The 23,956-nt window shown below is 41.2% G+C and overlaps 1 protein-coding gene and 1 long non-coding RNA gene across 2 annotated transcripts in view; both read left to right on the top strand.

Annotated features, from left to right (window-relative positions):
- Positions 1 to 3,193: 3,193 nt before the first annotated feature.
- Positions 3,194 to 23,956, top strand: part of LOC109876334 (NACHT, LRR and PYD domains-containing protein 12-like) — a 111,888-nt gene continuing 91,125 nt past the window's right edge. Inside the window, exons 1-3 of the mRNA XM_031820556.1 lie at positions 3,194 to 3,318; positions 6,052 to 6,168; positions 6,960 to 7,044. Coding sequence (XP_031676416.1) covers positions 3,236 to 3,318; positions 6,052 to 6,168; positions 6,960 to 7,044 — 285 coding nt within the window. The 5' untranslated portion in view covers positions 3,194 to 3,235. The remainder of the gene's footprint in view (positions 3,319 to 6,051; positions 6,169 to 6,959; positions 7,045 to 23,956) is intronic.
- On the top strand, positions 15,571 to 20,094 carry LOC116371665 (uncharacterized). Its single transcript, XR_004208975.1, has 2 exons — positions 15,571 to 15,618; positions 16,515 to 20,094. It is a non-coding gene; the product is annotated as an uncharacterized LOC116371665 (long non-coding RNA).

Raw genomic sequence — 23,956 nt, 5'->3', positions numbered from 1 at the left:
AGTTGGCCATCTGGGAGGATTCTGTATGGAGGAATGGTCTAAGATCCCCCCCAATGTGTTCTCCGACTCATAAAACATTTAAGAAAAAGTCTTAGTGCTGTTATCCATGCAAGGTGGAGGCAGGTAGCCTAGTGGTTAGAGTGTAGGGGCGGCAGGTAGCCTAGTGGTTAGAGTGTAGGGGCGGCAGGTAGCCTAGTGGTTAGAGTGTAGGGGCGGCAGGCAGCCTAGTGGTTAGAGTGTAGGGGCGGCAGGCAGCCTAGTGGTTAGAGTGTAGGGGCGGCAGGTAGCCTAGTTGTTAGAGTGTAGGGGCGGCAGGTAGCCTAGTGGTTAGAGTGTAGGGGCGGCAGGTAGCCTAGTTGTTAGAGTGTAGGGGCGGCAGGCAGCCTAGTGGTTAGAGTGTAGGGGCGGCAGGCAGCCTAGTGGTTAGAGTGTAGGGGCAGCAGGTAGTCTAGTGGTTAGAGTGGTGGGACAGCAGGTAGCCTAGTGGTTAGAGTGTAGGGGCAGGCAGGTAGCCTAGTGGTTAGAGTGTAGGGGCGGCAGGTAGCCTAGTGGTTAGAGTGTAGGGGCTGCAGGTAGCCTAGTGGTTAGAGTGTAGGGGCGGCAGGTAGCCTAGTGGTTAGAGTGTAGGGGCGGCAGGCAGCCTAGTGGTTAGAGTGTAGGGGCGGCAGGTAGCCTAGTTGTTAGAGTGTAGGGGCGGCAGGTAGCCTAGTGGTTAGAGTGTAGGGGCGGCAGGTAGCCTAGTTGTTAGAGTGTAGGGGCGGCAGGTAGCCTAGTGGTTAGAGCGTTGGGCCAGTAACCGAAAGGTTGCAAGATCGAATCCCTGAGCTGACAAGGAAAGAACCTGTCGTTCTGTCCCTGAACAAGGCATTTAACCAGTTAGACCAGTTAACCCCCTGTTCCTAGACCAGTTAACCCCCTGTTCCTAGACCAGTTAACCCACTGTTCCTAGACCAGTTAACCCCCTGTTCCTAGACCAGTTAACCCCCTGTTCCTAGACCAGTTAACCCACTGTTCCTAGACCAGTTAACCCACTGTTCCTAGACCAGTTAACCCACTGTTCCTAGACCAGTTAACCCCCTGTTCCTAGACCAGTTAACCCCCTGTTCCTAGACCAGTTAACCCACTGTTCCTAGACCAGTTAACCCACTGTTCCTAGACCAGTTAACCCACTGTTCCTAGACCAATTAACCCACTGTTCCTAGACCAGTTAACCCACTGTTCCTAGACCAGTTAACCCACTGTTCCTAGACCAGTTAACCCACTGTTCCTAGACCAGTTAACCCACTGTTCCTAGACCAGTTAACCCCCTGTTCCTAGACCAGTTAACCCACTGTTCCTAGACCAGTTAACCCCCTGTTCCTAGACCAGTTAACCCTGTTCCTAGAACAGTTAACTGACTTGCCTAGTTAAATAAATGGGGGGAAAAGGTGAGGTGTTGAAGGGGAGTAATTTTTGACCCCTACCTTTTTGAGAAAATAAGTATTACTTTCTTAAACAAAATCTCTTTCTCTGAGCAATTGTATTAGTTTAAAATCATTTAATTGTCCCATTTTGTTTGAGCATGCAATATATTTCAGTCTTTGAATCATGTCTTTTATACAGTCATTATTGCTACTCTTTATCAAGGCTGTCAATAATTTGGGACCCAACTGTATACTTCAAAATTAGAGAAAAATTAGAGATGTTGAAACTGGATCCATCATAATGATTCGACATGTTATAGTATGAACCTGGATCATCATAATGATTCTACATTTATAGTATGAACCTGGATCATCATAATGATTCTACATGTTATAGTATGAACCTGGATCATCATAATGATTCTACATGTTATAGTATGAACCTGGATCATCATAATGATTCTACATGTTATAGTATGAACCTGGATCATCATAATGATTCTACATGTTATAGTATGAACCTGGATCATCATAATGATTCTACATGTTATAGTATGAACCTGGATCATCATAATGATTCTACATGTTATAGTATGAACCTGGATCATCATAATGATTCTACATGTTATAGTATGAACCTGGATCATCATAATGATTCTACATGTTATAATATGAACCTGGATCATCATAATGATTCTATATGTTATAGTATGAACCTGGATCATCATAATGATTCTACATGTTATAGTATGAACCTGGATCATCATAATGATTCTACATGTTATAGTATGAACCTGGATTCATCATAATGATTCTACATGTTATAATATGCCATGGCCTTTCCAGGCCAAAGGTTAAACTATTGTTATGTTTATGATATATTATGGTGTTGTGTCACTAGACTTTGACCAGATATTATTGCATCCAAAGTTCAACTGTACATAGAACATAGATACAGAGACACTTGTCATCAGGAAGGTGCTCTCTCAGCGCAACGGAAAATATCTCAATGACTTGAGTTCTGGTTGTGAATTCAGGAAACAAGGTAAGACTCTTCCCAGGGATTATTGTGAAGTGTGTAGAGACATTAAGTGTATGTCGTTATTTTACTAGTGAATGAAATTAAAACAATCAGATCTAACCGTCCATTTCACCTGCGACAGCTACGTGACAGTTCAATCATACAAAATGGCGCTGACTGGGTGTTGACGATAAAAATCAGAAACATATTGTTTGTATATCGTATTATAGGATTCGTATATCTGGTTATTTTACAATTTGTAAAATTTTTAATGTGTCATAGTTCTAACTCATCTGACAGAATATCAGAACATGTTGTTTTCATAATTACAGTGAGCTCCTGCTTATTGTGTCATTTGGTATGAAACCACTGAACATACTTCTCTTAACATTGTTATTATGAATTAAATGTAGTAATAGTATAATAATAGCATAGCTGTTGAACAAAGCAACACACTAGAATGAGTGAAATGATTAACAGAGAAAGTGAGACATTATTATCAATAGTTTCTCTACATGGAGAAGAGGTGAAACATACCAGTCACCACTACATGTTCATGTGATGCATTAAATCACCTGACTGTTTGGATGTGTCTGTTAGGAAATGTTTTATTTCTGAGAGATAATGAATGAAAGAGAATAATTTAACTTCAATAATTATTTGTCACTGTGTTAACCACAACCAACATGTTGGATCTCTGTTTAGGGGTCAGTGCTCTGAAATGAGTCTCTCTGGGGAGAAAGAGGAGGGGGGTCCTGTCTCTAAAATGAGTCTCTCTGGGGAGAAAGAGGAGGGGGTCCCTGTCTCTAAAATGAGTCTCTCTGGGGAGAAAGAGGAGGGGGTCCCTGTCTCTAAAATGAGTCTCTCTGGAGAACATGACACCAAAGCTAAGAGGTGAGATGACAATGTTGTTTAAGAACTTATAAAGAGTTTATTTCTAAAACCTTATATCAACAACAACAAAATTGCATGTTATTTTTCATCAGAAACGATTGCTTATGGGGAACCTTCATGTGTCTGTAAAATATTGATGTTCTAAGATTTTAATTCATTGATTTGTGGATGAATTTTTGTTTTGCAAAACACTATATTGCTGGAATGAAATGTTTGTATCCTGTATATTTGACTGTTATATGTGGTTGTCTCAACAGCACACACACACACACACATCTTTACCAGCATACACACACACATCTTTGCCAGCAGACACACACACACACACACACACACACACACACACATCTTTGCCAGCATACACACACATCTATATAATTTTTGCATGACACAATAATTTTTCCTACTCTTATTTATTGCCTAATATAATTATTAGGCAATAGGGGAATAACGGAATTCGTTACAGTGTTGAGACACCAAAGTTTATTGTTCAATTTGCTTTTTTCTTTACGGTCAGGGACAGTATGAGTGTAGCCAGATCCTTTTCACTCGCTATCCTTGTTTCATTTTGTGGTGACAGACGAACAACCTGCTAGCTAGTCAAGTTAGTCGGTACAGCTAGGTAAGCTACTGTTGACTAACCCCATTCTGTACAAATTTGTGTTACCTCAAATTCAAACGAGGCTGCAATGGAAACTAGTGTGACTGTAGCGACTGTGTTGGCATCAAAATCTGGGATGTTGAACAACGTTTCTATTCAAGCATTGATTGACATGGTAATGGTTTGATAGTATTGATTTGGCTGGAAAGAGGAGAAAGTGTGCTTTACAAGGGTATCCATATTACAGTTGACCTGGAAGTATTAGGTTTTTTGGGGGGCTAAAAAAAGGTCAATTGTACGGAACAGCACGATGTACAAAGTGCATTACTCACCACGAACTGCAAGAAGCTTTTTCCTTTAATGAATCCGATGAGAAGGATATACTGCTTTTCCGGGAACAGGCCCAGATCTCTGTCATTTGCGTGAAGAAAAAAGATAGAACATAGCCCCCGCAGAAGTCCTCTTGCATTAGCAGTATGGAAAGGGACAGAACATAGCCCCCCCCGCAGAAGTTCTCTTGCATTAGCAGTATGGAAAGGGACAGGACACAGCCCCCACAGAAGTTTTCTTGCATTAGCAGTATGGAAAGGGACAGGACATAGCCCCCGCAGAAGTCCTCTTGCATTAGCAGTATGGAAAGGGACAGGACATAGCCCCCGCAGAAGTTCTCTTGCATTAGCAGTATGGAAAGGGACAGAACATAGCCCCCACAGAAGTCCTCTTGCATTAGCAGTATGGAAAGGGACAGAACATAGCCCCCCCCGCAGAAGTTCTCTTGCATTAGCAGTATGGAAAGGGACAGAACATAGCCCCCCCCCGCAGAAGTCCTCTTGCATTAGCAGTATGGAAAGGGACAGGACATAGCCCCCGCAGAAGTCCTCTTGCATTAGCAGTATGAAAGGGACAGGACATAGCCCCCGCAGAAGTCCTCTTGCATTAGCAGTATGGAAAGGGACAGGACATAGCCCCCGTAGAAGTTTTCTATCATTAGCAGTATGGAAAGGGACAGAACATAGCCCCCGCAGAAGTCCTCTTGCATTAGCAGTATGGAAAGGGACAGGACATAGCCCCCGCAGAAGTTCTCTTGCATTAGCAGTATGGAAAGGGACAGGACATAGCCCCCGCAGAAGTCCTCTTGCATTAGCAGTATGGAAAGGGACAGGACATAGCCCCCGCAGAAGTCCTCTTGCATTAGCAGTATGAAAAGGGACAGGACATAGCCCCCGCAGAAGTCCTCTTGCATTAGCAGTATGGAAAGGGACAGGACACAGCCCCCGCAGAAGTTTTCTTGTGAGGGGGAGTGGTGGTGTAGCCAGGGAGAGAACTACACTAATCTTCTGAAATGTCATTCATGGTCTTATGCTACTATCTATTGGAATTATTTTGCAACTGCAGTAGTACTGAATAATTGGTAATTCCTTACTAAAGTAGGAGTTACCCAGAATTGCAAAATGTTAAATTGTCTAATTCATTTTACCACTTACAAGCATGAAATAACCATGTATAACATAAAACAATGAAACTGTCATAAACCAAAAACACCATACATTTAGTTCATTATATATAAATGTTTATTTAGATGGGTGACACCACTGTAGACAAAGAAGAGCTCTCCAGTAGGTGTACCAAAACATTCAAGGATCATTTTCTGAAAAGTGAGGTTTCAAGTTTATCATCTTCCAAAGCAGAATTACTTTCCCATTGTTCCTCAACTGTAGTGTCTGATAACATTTTCTAGCTCTGAGTTTCTACTTTAATCCAATGTAAAACGAACACCATTTATAATGTTGCTACATAAGACTGAATCTAGCCAGTCAGTAACATTTGACTGTATAAAACCGAGCAGTACTATTTCTCTGAAAGTGAGGCAGACATATGACATTTTGCAATAAAACATGATTATTTGTCTTGATTTAAAACAAACACATGGCTGTCATTAAACAATCGCATGTCATGATTAGCTAGTAAAAAACATATCTATCACTTTTATAATTTCTTTAAACAATAACATCTAATTTACCAACTTTTCTGAAAATGGATATATAGCGATTTGGAATGAAACTATTATTATGTTTCCCCCTCTGAGGTCAGAGTAGATGAGAGATGTAATGTTTGTCTCTGTTGTGTTGAAGTCCAATCAAGCAGGAGAGACCAACCTCTCCTGTACCCAGCTGTGTGTCCATGAAGAGTGACAAGTCTATGGATAAATTTATAGACTTCAGAGAGGGAGATTATTCTACTGAACAAAGGTAAGAAGAACTCACGGGTCCTGGTCGGTGAGTTAAACAACACTGTCTCTCATGGTCGGTGAGTTAAACAACACTGTCTCTCATGGTCGGTGAGTTAAACAACACTGTCTCTCATGGTCGGTGAGTTAAACAACACTGTCTCTCATGGTCGGTGAGTTAAACAACACTGTCTCTCATGGTCGGTGAGTTAAACAACACTGTCTCTCATGGTCGGTGAGTTAAACAACACTGTCTCTCATGGTCGGTGAGTTAAACAACACTGTCTCTCATGGTCGGTGAGTTAAACAACACTGTCTCTCATGGTCGGTGAGTTAAACAACACTGTCTCTCATGGTCGGTGAGTTAAACAACACTGTCTCTCATGGTCGGTGAGTTAAACAACACTGTCTCTCATGGTCGGTGAGTTAAACAACACTGTCTCTCATGGTCGGTGAGTTAAACAACACTGTCTCTCATGGTCGGTGAGTTAAACAACACTGTCTCTCATGGTCAGTGAGTTAAACACAGTCATTTCTCCCATATTCCCATTTATTCTTGTTGTTTTCAAAATCAATAAGCTTTTTCCCATTTTCATAGTCCTAAAGCAATCTTAAACAAACACGACATTCCCTCCCTCCCTGTGTGTGTGTGTGTGTGTGTGTGTGTGTGTGTGTGTGTGTGTGTGTGTGTGTGTGTGTGTGTGTGTGTGTGTGTGTGTGTGTGTGTGTGTGTGTGTGTGTGTGTGTGTGTGTGTGTGTGTGTGTGTGTGCCCTCCCTGGTTGAGGAAATGTAATCTCATGTTTTGTCCACAGAACCGAACAGGAGATAACAGAGTCAGAGATTCTCAGTGGTCAGTCTTCCCAGAGTCATCAAACAGACCTGGCCTCCATATTCAGTGTATGTGGTCCTGTTATGTACAATTGTTTTTGTTTACCTCCAGTAAAGTTGATCTGTCAATCATTCATTAATGTGTTAATGAGAAAGTATTTCTTCTCTTGCTTAAATTATTTACTTAATTTATTTCAGTTGCTTGAAGAGAATTTTATGACATTTGTGAACAACGAGCTGAAGAGGTACAAGAGGATTCTTAGTCCAGAACTCCCACAAGGCTTTGAGAGTCAGAAGCAGGATGAGGAAGTGGATGCTGAAGATGAGAAGCAGGAGAGCAGTGCCAGAGAGGGGGCTCTGAAGATCACACTGCACATCCTGAGGAAAATGAACCAGAAGGAGCTTGCTGACACACTGGAGAAAAGTAAGAGCTGTCTGCCTCATGTTGAATGCTGTTTTACAACAAACATTTAAAAGCTGAAACTAAAGTACAGCTATTGTAGCCATGTAACTCAATTATATTGTAGAAGCCTTAACACAACACCTAGTGACCTCATCAAGTACAGTACCAGCAGGGATGTGTTGATTAATTTAGACAGGAGAGACAGAGGAGAGAGAGAGAGAAAGACAGTGATAGATAGACAACATTAATGATACTGTCTGCAATATGAATAATAATAATATAATCAGTCACTCCAGTGTGTAATGCATTATGAAATCATTTACACATTTATACGGGCAGTTAAGAGAATAATGTTTTATAATGTACACCTTATAACACAGTCCTACAGTATTAAAACAGACGTAACATTAATATCCTCCTATAATGTACACCTTATAACAGTCCTACAGTATTAAAACAGACGTAACATTAATATCCTCCTATAATGTACACCTTATAACACAGTCCTACAGTATTAAAACAGACGTAACATTAATATCATCTGTGTTATTTCTTCATTCAGATGAACTTGCTGTGATTTGCCAACGTGAACTCAAATCTAATCTAAAGAAGAAGTTTCAATGTGTATTTGAGGGGATCGCTAAACAAGGAAACCCAACACTTCTCAATAAGATCTACACAGAGCTCTACATCACAGAGGGTGGAACAGGAGAGGTCAATAATGAACATGAGCTGAGACAGATTGAGACAACAATCAGGAAACAAGCAAGACCAGAGACTGCAATCAAATGTAATGACATCTTCAAACCCTTAACTGGACAAGACAAACTTATCAGAACTGTGCTGACAAAGGGAGTTGCTGGCATTGGAAAAACAGTCTCTGTGCAGAAGTTCATTCTGGACTGGGCTGAAGGAAAAGCAAATCAGGATGTCCAATTTGTATTTTCATTCCCTTTTCGGGAGCTGAATATGATGAAAGAGAAAAAACACACTTTGATTGAACTTCTCAATCACTTCTCAATGGAAATCAAAGAATCAAGAATCTCCAACCACGACAAGAACAAAGTTCTGTTCATCTTTGATGGTCTGGATGAGTGCCGACTGCCCCTAGACTTCCAGAACAACGAGATCTGTTGTGACGTCACCAAGTCAACCTCAGTGGATGTTCTGCTGACAAATCTCATCAAGGGAAACCTGCTTCCCTCTGCTCTCCTCTGGATAACTACCCGACCTGCAGCAGCCAATCAGATCCCCCCTGAGTGTGTTGACCAGGTGACAGAGGTACGAGGGTTCAATGACCCACAGAAGGTGGAGTACTTCAGGAGAAGATTCAGTGATGAGGACCTGGCCAGCAGAATCATCTCACACATAAAGACATCAAGGAGCCTCCACATCATGTGCCACATTCCAGTCTTCTGTTGGATTTCTGCAACAGTCCTTGAAGACATGCTGAAACATAAGAGAGAAGAGGTGCCCAAGACTCTGACTGAGATGTACACACACCTTGTGGTGTTTCATACTAAACAGAAGAATGAAAAGTATCTTGGGAAAGAAGAGACAGGTCCAGACTGGAATAAAGAAAGCATTCTGTCACTGGGAAAACTGGCTTTTCAACAGCTTGTGAAGGGCAATCTGATTTTCTATGAAGAAGACCTGAAAGAGGCTGGCATTGATGTCAATGAAGCCTCAGTGTACTCAGGATTGTGCACACAGATCTTTAAAGAGGAATGTGGGCTGTACCAGGACAAGGTGTACTGCTTCGTGCATCTGAGCATTCAGGAGTTTCTGGCTGCTGTATATGTGTTCCTCTCATTCAGCAACAACAATGAGAATCTAATGGCCGAACCTCAATCAACGTTCAGCAACGATTGTCTACTGAAGCCTGAAGTTACTGTCTACAAGAGTGCTGTGGATAAAGCCTTACAAAGTGAGACGGGAAACCTGGACCTTTTCCTCCGCTTCCTTCTGGGCCTCTCAATGGAGTCCAATCAGAAGCACTTACGAGGTCTACTGACAAAGACAGGAAGCAGTTCACAGAGCCATGAAGAAACAGTCAATTACATCAAGGAGAAGATCAGTGAGAATCCCTCTCCAGAGAGGTGCATCAATCTGTTCCACTGTCTGAATGAACTGAATGACCATTCTCTAGTGGAGGAGATCCAAAGGTACCTGAGCTCAGGAAGTGTCTCCAGTGATGAACTCTTACCTGCACAGTGGTCAGCTCTGGTCTTTGTGTTGCTGACTTCAGAAAAGGAGCTGGATGTGTTTGACCTGAAGAAATACTCCAGATCAGAGGAAGGTCTTCTGAGGCTGCTGCCAGTGGTCAAAGCCTCCAGATCTGCTCTGTGAGTAAATACAAATACATTTAAGTACTAATCATCAGGAAGAAATGTTCACTTTCTTCCCAAAAATATATTGAATCAATGCATTGGTGTTCAAATTGTATAACAATACGACAATACAATTCAGGGAGACGGAAGGTAAATCTATATGTTGTTTGGTAGAATAAACCAAATGGATCTGTCATTGTCCTTCTACACTACTGGTTTTAAATGAACAGTGTGTTTGTGAAATCATGATGATCTCTTTCTCAGGCTGTCAGGCTGTGGAGTCACAGAGGAAGGCTGTGCTTCTCTGGTCTCTGCTCTGAGGTCAAACCCCTCACACCTGAGAGAGCTGGATCTGAGTAACAATGACCTGAAGGATTCAGGAGTGAAGCTTCTCTCTGATGGACTTGGGAATCCCCACTGTAAACTGGAGACTCTGAGGTCAGTGTTCCTGTAGTTGGTCAACAAGTGACAACTGTTCACCAGATCCACTATGTGTTTACCAGACACACATATTCCACACAATATCTGTTTGGACAGTGAAGTTTAGAGTTTTAAATGTGTCTCTATGCTCCAGCATTTAGGATTTGAGATATTATGTTTCATATTAGGCGGCAGTACAGAATGTCACCTTTGTTTTTAAGGTACTCATAAAAATATGTTTTAGCTTTTAGAAATGAAAGCACTTCATGGACCTAGTTCTCCCATTTGAAGAAGTACTAAAATTTTATTTTTTAAAGCTAACATCAGAGGTGAAGGTCTGGTCAGTCTACTCAGATATTTGTACAATACATTTCTCTCTCTTCAAGCCATATGATCATTTCTAATAATGATACATTCATTCAATTATGAATAGATATGGCAGGTTTTAGGACACTGATGTATCTGAATATGTTGAAAAATATATACTGCCACTATTTTCACTACCAAATAATAGCAGTGTGGTTTAAATATGATTTGACTCTTTGCAGGCTGTCAGGCTGTCAAGTCACAGAGGAAGGCTGTGCTTCTCTGGTCTCAGCTCTGAAGGCAAATCCCTCACACCCGAGAGAGCTGGATCTGAGTAACAATGACCTGAAGGATTCAGGAGTGAAGCTGCTCTCTGATGGACTGGGGAATCCCCACTGTAGACTGGAGACTCTGAGGTCAGTATTCCTGTAGTTGGTCAACAAATGATAACTGTTCACCAGATCCACATGTGTTTACCAGACACATAGTCCAAATCATATGTGTGTTTACATTGAAGTTTACAGTTTTAAATTTGGTGTTATACTCCAGCATTTTGGATTTGAGATCAAATGTTTCACATTAGACGACAGTACAGGATGTCACCTTTTAATTAGAGGTTAATGGTGAGAGGTTAGTATGTTTTGTTGTAGCCTCTGTAACTCTCTCACTCGTTATTATTAATGATTCATTCATGATCTTTCTCAAGTCACAGGCTTGATGTAGTCATTGAAGAAAGAAAGAATATGGGACCAAATACAATTATTTTGACTACTTGAATACACTATAAGTGAATTGGTCAGAATACTTATGGCTTCTCCAAATAGGGGGATTAGATACATAAGGGCTTTCATTTCTAAACGGTGAAACAGATATGTATGAAAATACCCTCAAATGAAAGGTGACACTATATACTGTCACCTCATGTGAAACATTAGACCTCAAATCCAAAATGTTGGAGTACAGATCCACATTTAAAATGTTATCTTCACTGTCAAAATAGATATGTACTGAGTATACAGTCCACACCAATCTAAATCTGATACCTCACTGTCTGTCTTTTAACTGATACTGCTTTTTAAACTGGTCTGGTCAGTCTACTCAAATATGTGAATGTTAGGAATTTTATGAATAATGACTAAACAATATTTACATTTAAATAGAACTATAACTAATTAAACTCTACCCTGTTTTACAGTATCTGATTAATAATTTTAGTTCCTAAGAAAGAGGTTATGTAGCATGGATAAGGGGTAATTGGAAATGATAACCATTGTGTAGGGAGGAATGTATGTGTGTGTGTCTAAAGTAAGCAAAGAGGGTCATTAACCTATGTTTGAACCGACTCAGCTATAACTCTGTGGCGATCAAATAAGACAGCGAGAGCCCCTCCAGGTTTTCCTTATCTGGAACTGTCTGCTAAGTGGTAATAAACTCTGGTGAGACTTCAGGAGTTAATCCAGATATAGTGTGTGTCAGGTATGTGCGCTAGTGAGTTGGAATTAACTTTTGAACCTGCTTTGTCCTGGTCGAGAGGAGGAGATACATTTTATAACCTATGACGTCATATGTGATATATAAGCTGTTGTACATGGTTCTATGAGCAGCGCTCTCGAGAATAAATGCTATTGGCTAATTTTGATAGACTGGTCTCTGTCTATTTTATGGCAAATGACGATCTTACAAATTCTTAGAAACAGACAGAGTGATTTAAATTGAATTGGTTAATGAATATATATATAGGAATTGTTAAATTCCTTTGACAGTGAACTACACATTTGTCTCTCTTCAAGCAATATTATGATCATTTATAATAATGATACATTCATTTCTGAATAGATATGGCAGGTTTCAGGACACTGATATGTGAATGTGTTGAAAAAATATGCTGCCACTATTTTCAACACCAAAGAATAGCAGTGTGTTTTTAATATGATTTGACTCTTTGCAGGCTGTCAGGCTGTCTAGTCACAGAGGAAGGCTGTGCTTCTCTGGTCTCAGCTCTGAGGTCAAACCCCTCACACCTGAGAGAGCTGGATCTGAGTAACAATGACCTGAAGGATTCAGGAGTGGAGCTGCTCTCTGCTGGACTGGGGAATCCCCACTGTAAACTGGAGACTCTGAGGTCAGTATTCCTGTAGTTGGTCAACAAGAGGGGGAGATCAAGCTGATCCTAACTTGTCAATAATCAACTTACTGGCTTTCTTGATGTCTATAGTATTCTCTCTGGAATGCAATCTAGTTTCTACTCAGGTTATGGATTTGTTATTACAACCTTCCTTAAAGGTCCTCAATGATGTCACCATTGCCCTTGATTAATAGCAATGTTGTGATGCTATTTTTATTGTCTTGGCCAAAGCTTTTGATAAGGTAGACCATTCCATTCTTGAGGGCCGTCTAAGGAGTATTGGTGTCTCTGAGGGGTCTTTGGCCTGGTTTGCTAACTACATCTCTCAGAGTGCAGTGTATAAAGTCAGAAAGAGGCTTGATCCTAGACCCCACGCTCTTCTCAATTTACATCAACAACATAGCTCAGGCAGTAGGAAGCTCTCTCATCCATGTATATGCTCTATATACAGTCTTATACTCAGCTGGCCCCTCACCAGATTTTGTGTGAAACGCTCTACAACAATGCTTTCTTAGTGTTTAACAAGCTTTCTCTGTCCATAACGTTGTTCTGAACACCTCCTGAACACCTCATGTGGTTTGGTAAGAAGAATGCCCCTCACCCCACAGGTGTAATTACTACCTCTGAGGATTTAGAGCTTGAGGTAGTCACATCATACAAGTACTTGGGAGTATGGCTAGACAGTAAACTGTCCTCTCAGCACATATCAAAGCTGCAGGCTAAAGTTAAATCTAGACCAATAATGTTTTTACCATGTTGTGCTGCTGCCATGTTGTGTTGCTACCATGCTGTGTTGTCATGTGTTGCTGCCTTGCTATATTGTTGTCTTAGGTCTCTCTTTATGTAGTGTTGCAGTGTCTCTCTTGTCATGATGTGTGTTTTGTCCTATATCTATATCTATATTTATAGTTAATCCCAGCCCCCGTCCCCACAGGAGGCCTTTTGCCTTTTAGTAGGCCGTCAATATAAATAAGATTTTGTTCTTAATAACTGACTTGTCTTGTTAACCTTTTGCGTGTAGGGGGCAGTATTTGTTTTTTTGGCTAAAAAACATACCCATTTGAAACTGCCTATTTCTCAGCCCCAGTGTTGCGGTGTCTCCCTTTTCCTGATGTATGTTTGTCATATATATATATATATATATATTGTTTTTAATTTAAAAAACAATAATAATTTAATCCCAGCCCTCGTCCCCGCAGGAGGCCTTTTGGTAGGCCGTCGTTGTAAATAAGAGTTGGTTCTTAACTGATTTGCCGAGTCAAATAAAAGTGAGAACTGTTCACCAGATCCAGATGTGTTTACCAAGCACACATAGTCCACAGCATATATGTTTGTAAAATGCTCCAGCATTTTGGATTTGAGATCAAATGGTTCATCTTAGGCAACAGTATATAATGTCACCTTTTATTTGAGGATATTTCATACATTCGATCTGTGTTACTGTTTAGAAATGAAAACACTTTGTGTCTAGTTTCCCATTTGAAAAATGGAATCATTTGGACCCACAGTGATCACATCAACCTTGTGACTCTACACACTTGTTGAATGCATTTGTGGTTTGCTTTGGTTGTGTTGTGGATTATGTTTTTCAAATGGAAACTAAATGGTGTCATTTTGGAGTCACTTCACTTGTATTGTCAGTAAGAGTAGATGATGTTTCTGAACACTTCTACATTGATGTGGATGCTACCATGATTATGAATGAATTGTGAATGATGATGAATGAGAAAGTTACTGAGGCACAAAGATCATACCCCCTCTGTTATTGGTAATTTATTTATTTTACTAGGTAAGTCAGTTAAGAACAAATTCTTATTTTTAATGACGGCCTAGGAACAGTGGGTTAACTGCCTGTTCACGGGCAGAACGGCAGATTTGTACCTTGTCAGCTCGGGGATTCAAACTTGCAATCTTTCCGTTACTAGTCCAACGCTCTAACCACTAGGCTACCCTGCCACCCCAAATGGTAATGGTGAGAGGTTGGCATGTTTTGTTGTAGCCTCTGTCACTTTCTGATTCATCATTTCTCATGACTGATTCATGATTTTCCTTAATCAGGGAATCATCATGATTCATTTAGTAGTGTTTAGAAACATTTTATCTACTCACTTAAACAGAAGATTAATCCAGTCACCATCCACCATTCAGTTACTATTGGGCAAAACACAACCTCAAACACAACCCCAAACACAACCTCAAACACAACCTCAAACACAACCCCAAACACAACCCCAAACACAACCCCAAACACAACCCCAAACACAACCCCAAACACAACCTCAAACACAACCCCAAACACAACCTCAAACACAACCCCAAACACAACCCCAAACACAACCTCAAACACAACCCCAAACAAAACCCCAAACACAACCTCAAACACAACCCCAAACACAACCTCAAACACAACCCCAAACACAACCCCAAACACAACCTCAAACACAACCCCAAACACAACCCCAAACACAACCTCAAACACAACCCCAAACACAACCCCAAACACAACCCCAAACACAACCCCAAACACAACCAAACTGCAAAATCAACCAACGGGTTTAAATACTAAACGTTTGACTACTTTAATACATGAAGTGAATTGGTCAGAAAACATCACTTCTTCAAATAGGGGGATTAGTAATATGATATGATTTTCATCTTTGCAGGCTGTCAGGCTGTCTAGTCACAGAGGAAGGCTGTGTTTCTCTGGTCTCAGCTCTGAGGTCAAACCCCTCACACCTGAGAGAGCTGGACCTGAGCTACAATCACCCAGGAGACTCAGGAGTCAGACTGCTCTCTACTAGACTGGAGGATCCACACTGCAGACTGGAGAAACTCAAGTGTGTAGAGGATTTATGTCAATGTTCATATCAGACACGTTTGATTTAACAGGCTAGTTAAAACAAACATTCTTACCACCACTTGGACAAAGTGTGTGAGTGAGAGAGTGAGTGAGTGAGAGAGAGTTCACGTGTATCCCTCAATGACTGTATGTTCTTCTGCTTACCGCTACAGTGTGGATCATGGTGGAGAGTACGCAATGAAACCTGGGCTTAGAAAATGTAAGTGTTGACTGCTGTGAAGAATTTGACTAAGAATAAGTCTTAATTCAAGATAAGTGAAAGACCACCATCATGAATTACTTGGACATATTAAATATCAGCTGTAGTTCTACAGAAGCAGAAATCAGGGACACCAAAGTTTACAAAGAGTTGCTTGGACTATCTGTGTGGCGTGTTTGTGTTACATTAGAAATGTGTGAGTGTTCATGCATGCATCCTGGTGTGTGTGTGTGTGTGTGATTAAATGGGCATAAGTGTGTTTTATATTACCATACAGTATAACAGTTGATCAATCAAAAGTCTCAAGTTACCTTAACATCTCCTTTTGATACCTAGAAACATCTACATTAAATGAATTAGTGAAAGGTGAGTTAACATTCTAATGTGGCCTCCCAGGTGGCACAGCTGGTGCTGCAGTACAGAGCCCTTAACCACTGTGCCATCAGAGACTCTGGGTTCGCGCCCAGGCTCTGCCGTAACCGGCCGCGACCGGGAGGTCCGTGGGGCGACGCACAATTGGCCTAGTGTCTTCCGGGTTAGGGAGGGTTTGGCCGGTAGGGATATCCTTGTCTCATCGCACACCAGCGACTCCTGTGGCGGACTGGGCGCAGTGCGCGCTAACCTAGGTTGCCAAGTGCACAGTGTTTCCTCCGACACATTGTTGCGGCTGGCTTCCGGGTTGGATGCGCGCTGTGTTAAGAAGCAGTGCGGTTTGGTTGGGTTGTGTATCGGAGGACGCATGACCTTCAACCTTCGTCCTTCGAGTTGTAGCGATGAGACAAGATAGTAGCTACTAAACAATTTATACCACGAAATTGGAGAGAAAAAGGGGTACCAAAAACATTCTAATGTGAATGATGATGATTTCTAATATTGTGTCTGGTTTCATCCATCAGATGTCTGTGATCTCACACTGGACCCAAACACAGTAAACAGACTCCTCTCTCTGTCTGAGGAGAACAGAAAGGTGACATGTGGGAGAAAGAAGCAGCCGTATCCTGACCACCCAGAGAGATTTGAGGTCTGTAGACAGGTGCTGTGTAGAGAGCGTCTGACTGGGCGCTGTTACTGGGAGGTAGAGTGGAGTGGGGGATGGCCGGTTATAGGAGTGACATATAAAGGAATCAACAGGAGCGGAGGGGGTAAGGACTGTGGACTTGGATGGAATGACAAGTCCTGGAGTCTGTTCTGCTCTGACAACAGTTACACTGCCAGGCACAATTGTAATACCACTCTCATAGACGTCCCCCCCTCCAGCTCCCACAGAGTAGGAGTGTATCTGGACTGGCCAGCCGGCACTTTGTCCTTCTACAGAGTCTCCTCTGACACACTGACCCACCTGAACACATTCTACACCACATTCACTGAGCCCCTCTATCCAGGGTTTTGGGTTTATGATGACTCTTCAGTGTCCCTAATCAAACACAACACAATATTTTAATAAAATATAAAATAAGAATATAAATAACTGTGTCACACACACTGGACACACACACACACTGGACACTGACACAAAAACACACACACACACACACTGGACACACACTTTACAGACACACATACACATACTGGACACACACACACTGGACACACACACGAAACACACTGGACACACACTGGACACACATTAGGACACACACTGGACACACACTGGAAACACACTGGACGGACACATACACTGGACACACACTGGACACACACACATACTGGATGCACACACACACACACTGGACACACACACATTAGAACACACACACTGGACACACACCGGACACACACACACACACTGGACACACACACACACACATACTGGACACACACGGAAATACACACACTGGACACACGCAAACACATTGGACACACACTGGACACCCATGCACTTGATACACACACAATGGATACAAACACAAACTGGACACACACACACGCAAACACACTGGGACACACACTCACTGGACACACACACTGGACACAAACACACTGGACACGCACACTGGACACACACACACACACACACACTGGAAGCACACACACACTGGACACACACACACTTGACACACACACCTTGGACACACACACACATACACTGAATACACACACACACCAGTTTGGGCCAGTTTATTCCTGTAAATACACTGAACAAAAATATAAAGTCAACATGTAAAGTGTTGGTCCCATGTTTCATGAGCTGAAATAAAAGATCCCAGAAATGTTCCATACACACAAAAAGCTGCTATGTTTTACATCCCTGTTAGTGAGCATTTCTCATTTGCCAAGATAATCCATCCACCTGACCACTGTGGCATATCAAGAAGCTGGTGTCATGTGGGCGAGCGGTTTGCTGATGTAAACGTTGTGAACAGAGTGCCCCATGGTAGCAGTGAGGTTATGATATGGGTAATCATAAGCTACGGACAATGAACACAAGTGCATTTTATCAATCGCAATTTATATGCACAGAGATACCATGATGAGAACCCATTATCGTATCATTCCTCCGCCTCCATCACCTCATGTGTCAGCATGATAATGCACAGCCCGATCGATGTCGCAAGGATCTATACACAATTCCTGGAAGCTGAAAAAAGAAAATATATTTTCCATGGCCTGAGAACTCACCAGATATGTCAGCCGTTGAGCATGTTTGGGATGCTCTGGACAGACGTGTACGACAGCGTGTTCCAGGTCCTGACAATATCCAGCAACTTTGCACAGCCATTGAAGAGGAGTGGGACAGCGTTCCACAGGCCACAATCAACAGCCTGATCAACTCAATGTAATGGAGATGTGTCGCAATGCATGAGGCAAATGATGATCACACCAGATACTGACTGGTTTTCTGATCCACAATCCTACTTTTATACTAAGGTATCTGTGACCAATAGATGCATGTCTGTATTCCCAGTCATGTTAAATTCGTAGATTAAGGCCTAATGAATTTATTTTCAATTGAATGTAACTCAGTAAAATCTTTGAAAGTGTTGCCTGTTGCGTTGAGATTTTTAGATCGGTATAATACAAATGAGCAGTTTAAAAGGTTTTATGTTTATGATGTTAGTAACACGAAGGAATTCCATACTTTCACTAAAGATATAAAGGCACTTTTTATTGACAGATGCCTCATGTCAATGTTCTGGATTTTGATGAAAGGAAATTCCATATAGCCTACTGGACAGGACTTTGCTATGGCATCTTCTGTTTGGGTGTCTCAGGTCAGGACTTTGCTATGGCATCTTCTGTTTGGGTGTCTCAGGTCAGGACTTTGCTATGGCATCTTCTGTTTGGGTGTCTCAGGTCAGGACTTTGCTATGGCATCTTCTGTTTGGGTGTCTCAGGTCAGGACTTTGCTATGGCATCTTCTGTTTGGGTGTCTCAGGTCAGGACTTTGCTATGCCATCTTCTGTTTGGGTGTCTCAGGTCAGGACTTTGCTATGGCATCTTCTGTTTGGGTGTCTCAGGTCAGGACTTTGCTATGGCATCTTCTGTTTGGGTGTCTCAGGTCAGGACTTTGCTATGGCATCTTCTGTTTGGGTGTCTCAGGTCAGGACTTTGCTATGGCATCTTCTGTTTGGGTGTCTCAGGTCAGGACTTTGCTATGGCATCTTCTGTTTGGGTGTCTCAGGTCAGGACTTTGCTATGGCATCTTCTGTTTGGGTGTCTCAGGTCAGGACTTTGCTATGGCATCTTCTGTTTGGGTGTCTCAGGTCAGGTCTGAGCCATAATCAGAATGTGTCTCTGTCTCTATTTCCAGCCCTGCCATTTCGACCATGTCCTGATCTAGTGTTTGACCCCTGACCTCCTCACACCATCTCACTGTCCATGTCTGCTTTTAGCTCCCACCTCTACTTCACTGTGTTATAATGGACCTTATGCTTGTTATGTCACCTCTGTAACCAGCTATCAAACATACTGACCTTTCTGACTCTATCCCATGGTCCTACTTCACTGTGTTATAATGGACCTTATGCTTGTTATGTCACCTCTGTAACCAGCTATCAAACATACTGACCTTTCTGACTCTATCCCATGGTCCTACTTCACTGTGTTATAATGGACCTTATGCTTGTTATGTCACCTCTGTAACCAGCTATCAAACATACTGACCTTTCTGACTCTATCCCATGGTCCTACTTCACTGTGTTATAATGGACCTTATGCTTGTTATGTCACCTCTGTAACCAGCTATCAAACATACTGACCTTTCTGACTCTATCCCATGGTCCTACTTCACTGTGTTATAATGGACCTTATGCTTGTTATGTCACCTCTGTAACCAGGTATCAAACATACTGACCTTTCTGACTATCCCATAGCTCTACTTTCTAGAACTGAACATTTCAATTCCTCTATGAGTTTGTTTCGTGTCCATTGACTTATTTATGTATGTATTTGTTGTATATTGGGGTTGTGCTGCAGAGCATCATGGGGGTTTGTATGTGTTGAGATGATCATGTTCCAGATAAATGGTTGAACTGATTCCTGTCTCCTGTCTCATCATTATTGAATTGTTATGTGACAAGTACGTTTGAATCTAAAGGAACTATTCTATCTGGAAGAAGTTGTTTTTTACAACTGGTTAAAATGTCATTTTCTGTCCTACAGGTTAGGTGAATGTTAGCACAGTGTACTACTAGCCGAGGCAAGGGCATAGTGGAGCTAGCTAAGAAAGAGTTAACATCGTCATGGACGGCAGAAAAGGACTTGAAAAGGACGTCAGAGCGGGAAAACGGGATTAAAACGGGAGGAATATAGAAAGGAAAGGACATTTATTCAATTGTGAAGATTAACTTTTGGGAAAAAATGCTCAAGGTGCGATTCTAGAAGGAAATGTCAGTGAGCTGGACAGCAGTACATTATCACTTACAACATGTTTGGCTGGACAGCAGTGCATTATCACTCACAACATGTTTGGCTGGACAGCAGTACATTATCACTTCAAACATGTTTGGCTGGACAGCAGTGCATTATCACCCACAACATGTTTGGCTGGACAGCAGTGCATTATCACTCACAACATGTTTGGCTGGACAGCAGTGCATTATCGCTCACAACATGTTTGGCTGGACAGCAGTGCATTATCACTCACAACATGTTTGGCTGGACAGCAGTGCATTATCACTCACAACATGTTTGGCTGGACAGCAGTACATTATCACTTACAACATGTTTGGCTGGACAGCAGTGCATTGTCACTTACAACATGTTTGGCTGGACAGCAGTGCATTATCACTTACAACATGTTTGGCTGGACAGCAGTGCATTATCACTCACAACATGTTTGGCAGGACAGCAGTGCATTATCACTCACAACATGTTTGGCTGGACTGCAGTACATTATCATTCACAACATGTTTGGCTGGACAGCAGTACAACCTTAAAGCCATTTTTATCTTCAGTTTGACTGTTACTTGTTACTGCTCTTTGCCTTTGTAGGTCAGTATGCAAGCAGTCAACCCAAAACAATTCTTCATGTAATCACGGAGGAAACACTTTTGAAAGCAGTTTTTGGACTTAGTTAAGAAAAAGAGTGGGGATCGAAGCTTTCCATTGCGAACACGTTTATCTCTATAATCCTTCAATTGCGTTGTGGCATCGTTTTACAAATGCAGTTACAACCAAAGTTTCTAGCGTGATTTAGGCAGATTTTCAACAGAGCTCTTAAAGGGGCAATGGCATCTTAAAAGGGCGATTATATACTTTGTAATAGAAACAAAAACTACAACAAAAAACGATACTGAATAATAATAACAATCAGGATGTTGTGTTCAATGGGGAAGATACAGATACAAACCCCATGCTTCAGCCTGTGTATTTCTAGTCACTATGCTCCATCAGTTGGACTACAGGTGATCATGCTTATTGCTAAGAGTACATCTGGTAATAGACCATGTTGGGGAATAATCAGAATTGGTTGGTAACATAGGTAAGATGTTTTATATTCATCATATGTTTGTAAGTTACTTCTCATCAGAATGTGTTTGTATAATACTGTGGCGGGGTTGCAGCATCTGTTCTATGTCAAGACTAAGTTGCTTGGGCCGGAGAGAGGGGAGAGGTCAAGCGTGTGTGTGTGCCAGTCAGTGTGTCTCTGTGATCTTGTCAAGATAGGATGGATTTGATATATGCCTGTCGATATGGAGGATTGGTTTATGGTTCTGAGTTTGAAAAAAAAGAACGATAAATTATATGCCAATGCTGTCTGGCTATGTGTGTCTTTGCTATAAAGGATCTCAGTTGCAATGTGTAAGGGACTCTCAGAGAATTCACTTATAGACACTGAATTGATCTGTGAGTCACAGGGTTGCGATGGAGCTCATATAATTAAAGATGGACTTTGTGATAACTAACTCTGACTTGTGTTGTGGTTTGCTCTCATGTTTTGGTAAATAGAGGACATTTCCACGACAACCATCAATACAGGCTATATGCATGGTGCAAAATGTTCAAATAATTTAAACATCATTATTACCCTGATGTTATTGGGCTCATTTCTGGAGGAGGAAGCTATGTTTTAGATGGCGTTTAGCATCCTTGTATCTCCATTCATTTTGCAGTAGAATGTCCTTTTTGAAAAGTCACCAGAACTGAGCTTCTCTGTCCTTCTACATGCTGGTGTAAAGTACTTAAGGATAAATACTTTATAGTACTACTTAAGTCATTTTTGGGGGTATCTGTACTTCACTATTTACCATATATTTTTTGATTACTTTTACTTTTACTTCACGACATTCCTTAAGACAATACATAATACATTTTACTCCATAATGTTGTGCCGTCTGCTTTGCTTAATATAAGGAATTTGAAATTATTTTGATTTCAACTTTGATACTTAAGTATATTTGGCACTAAATACTTCTAGACTTTTACTCAAGTAGTATTTTACTGGCTGACTTTCACTTTTACTTTAGTCATTTTCTGTTATTAAGGTATCTATACTTTGACTCAATTACAGTTGAATAAATATTTAATAGCAGATTTGAAAGATGTAAAACATTAATTAAACATAATCAGAAATTCAAAAGATTGTCGTTACCACAAGTTGTCGTTACCACGTCTGTCCTTACTGATTTGTAATGACTAGCCCACTATATGGCATGATTACATAAGTCAACTCTATCATGGATTTGTTGTTGTACTCAAGGAAGGGATGCAAGGTCTTGGCGATAAAGTCATTGAGAATTTACTGAATTCGAGGGTGTCCATCTGTTCTGGCACTTTATGCTGGTCCACATTGACATAGATCTGTTGTTGTACTTTATGCTGGTCCAAATTGACATAGATCTGTTGTTGTACTTTATGCTGGTCCATATTGACATAGATCTGTTGTTGTACTTTATGCTGGTCCACATTGACATAGATCTGTTGTTGTACTTTATGCTGGTCTACATTTACATAGATCTGTTGTTGTACTTTATGCTGGTCTACATTGACATAGATCTGTTGTTGTACTTTATGCTGGTCTACATTGACATAGATCTGTTGTTGTACTTTATGCTGGTCTACATTGACATAGATCTGTTGTTGTACTTTATGCTGGTCTACATTGACATAGATCTGTTGTTGTACTTTATGCTGGTCTACATTGACATAGATCTGTTGTTGTACTTTATGCTGGTCCACATTGCCATAGATCTGTTGTTGTACTTTATGCTGGTCTACATTGACATAGATCTGTTGTTGTACTTTATGCTGGTCCACATTGACATAGATCTGCTGTTGTACTTTATGCTGGTCTACATTGACATAGATCTGTTCTTGTACTTTATGCTGGTCCACATTGACATAGATCTGTTGTTGTACTTTATGCTGTTCTACATTGACATAGATCTGTTGTTGTACTTTATGCTGGTCTACATTGACATAGATCTGTTGTTGTACTTTATGCTGGTCTACATTGACATAGATCTGTTGTTGTACTTTATGCTGGTCCACATTGACATAGATCTGTTGTTGTACTTTATGCTGGTCTACATTGACATAGATCTGTTGTTGTACTTTATGCTGGTCCACATTGACATAGATCTGCTGTTGTACTTTATGCTGGTCTACATTGAAATAGATCTGTTCTTGTACTTTATGCTGGTCCACATTGACATAGATCTGTTGTTGTACTTTATGCTGTTCTACATTGACATAGATCTGTTGTTGTACTTTATGCTGGTCTACATTGACATAGATCTGTTGTTGTACTTTATGCTGGTCTACATTGACATAGATCTGTTGTTGTACTTTATGCTGGTCCACATTGCCATAGATCTGTTGTTGTACTTTATGCTGGTCTACATTGCCATAGATTTTACACAATCATGTCTCTTGCGTACATTCTAATGCCTCAAAT

The sequence above is a fragment of the Oncorhynchus kisutch genome, unplaced genomic scaffold (genome assembly GCF_002021735.2).
Source record: "Oncorhynchus kisutch isolate 150728-3 unplaced genomic scaffold, Okis_V2 scaffold3489, whole genome shotgun sequence".
Lineage (NCBI taxonomy): Eukaryota > Metazoa > Chordata > Actinopteri > Salmoniformes > Salmonidae > Oncorhynchus > Oncorhynchus kisutch.
The sequence above is the reverse complement of the archived record's forward strand: the minus strand, read 5'-3'. Positions and strand labels throughout refer to the sequence as shown.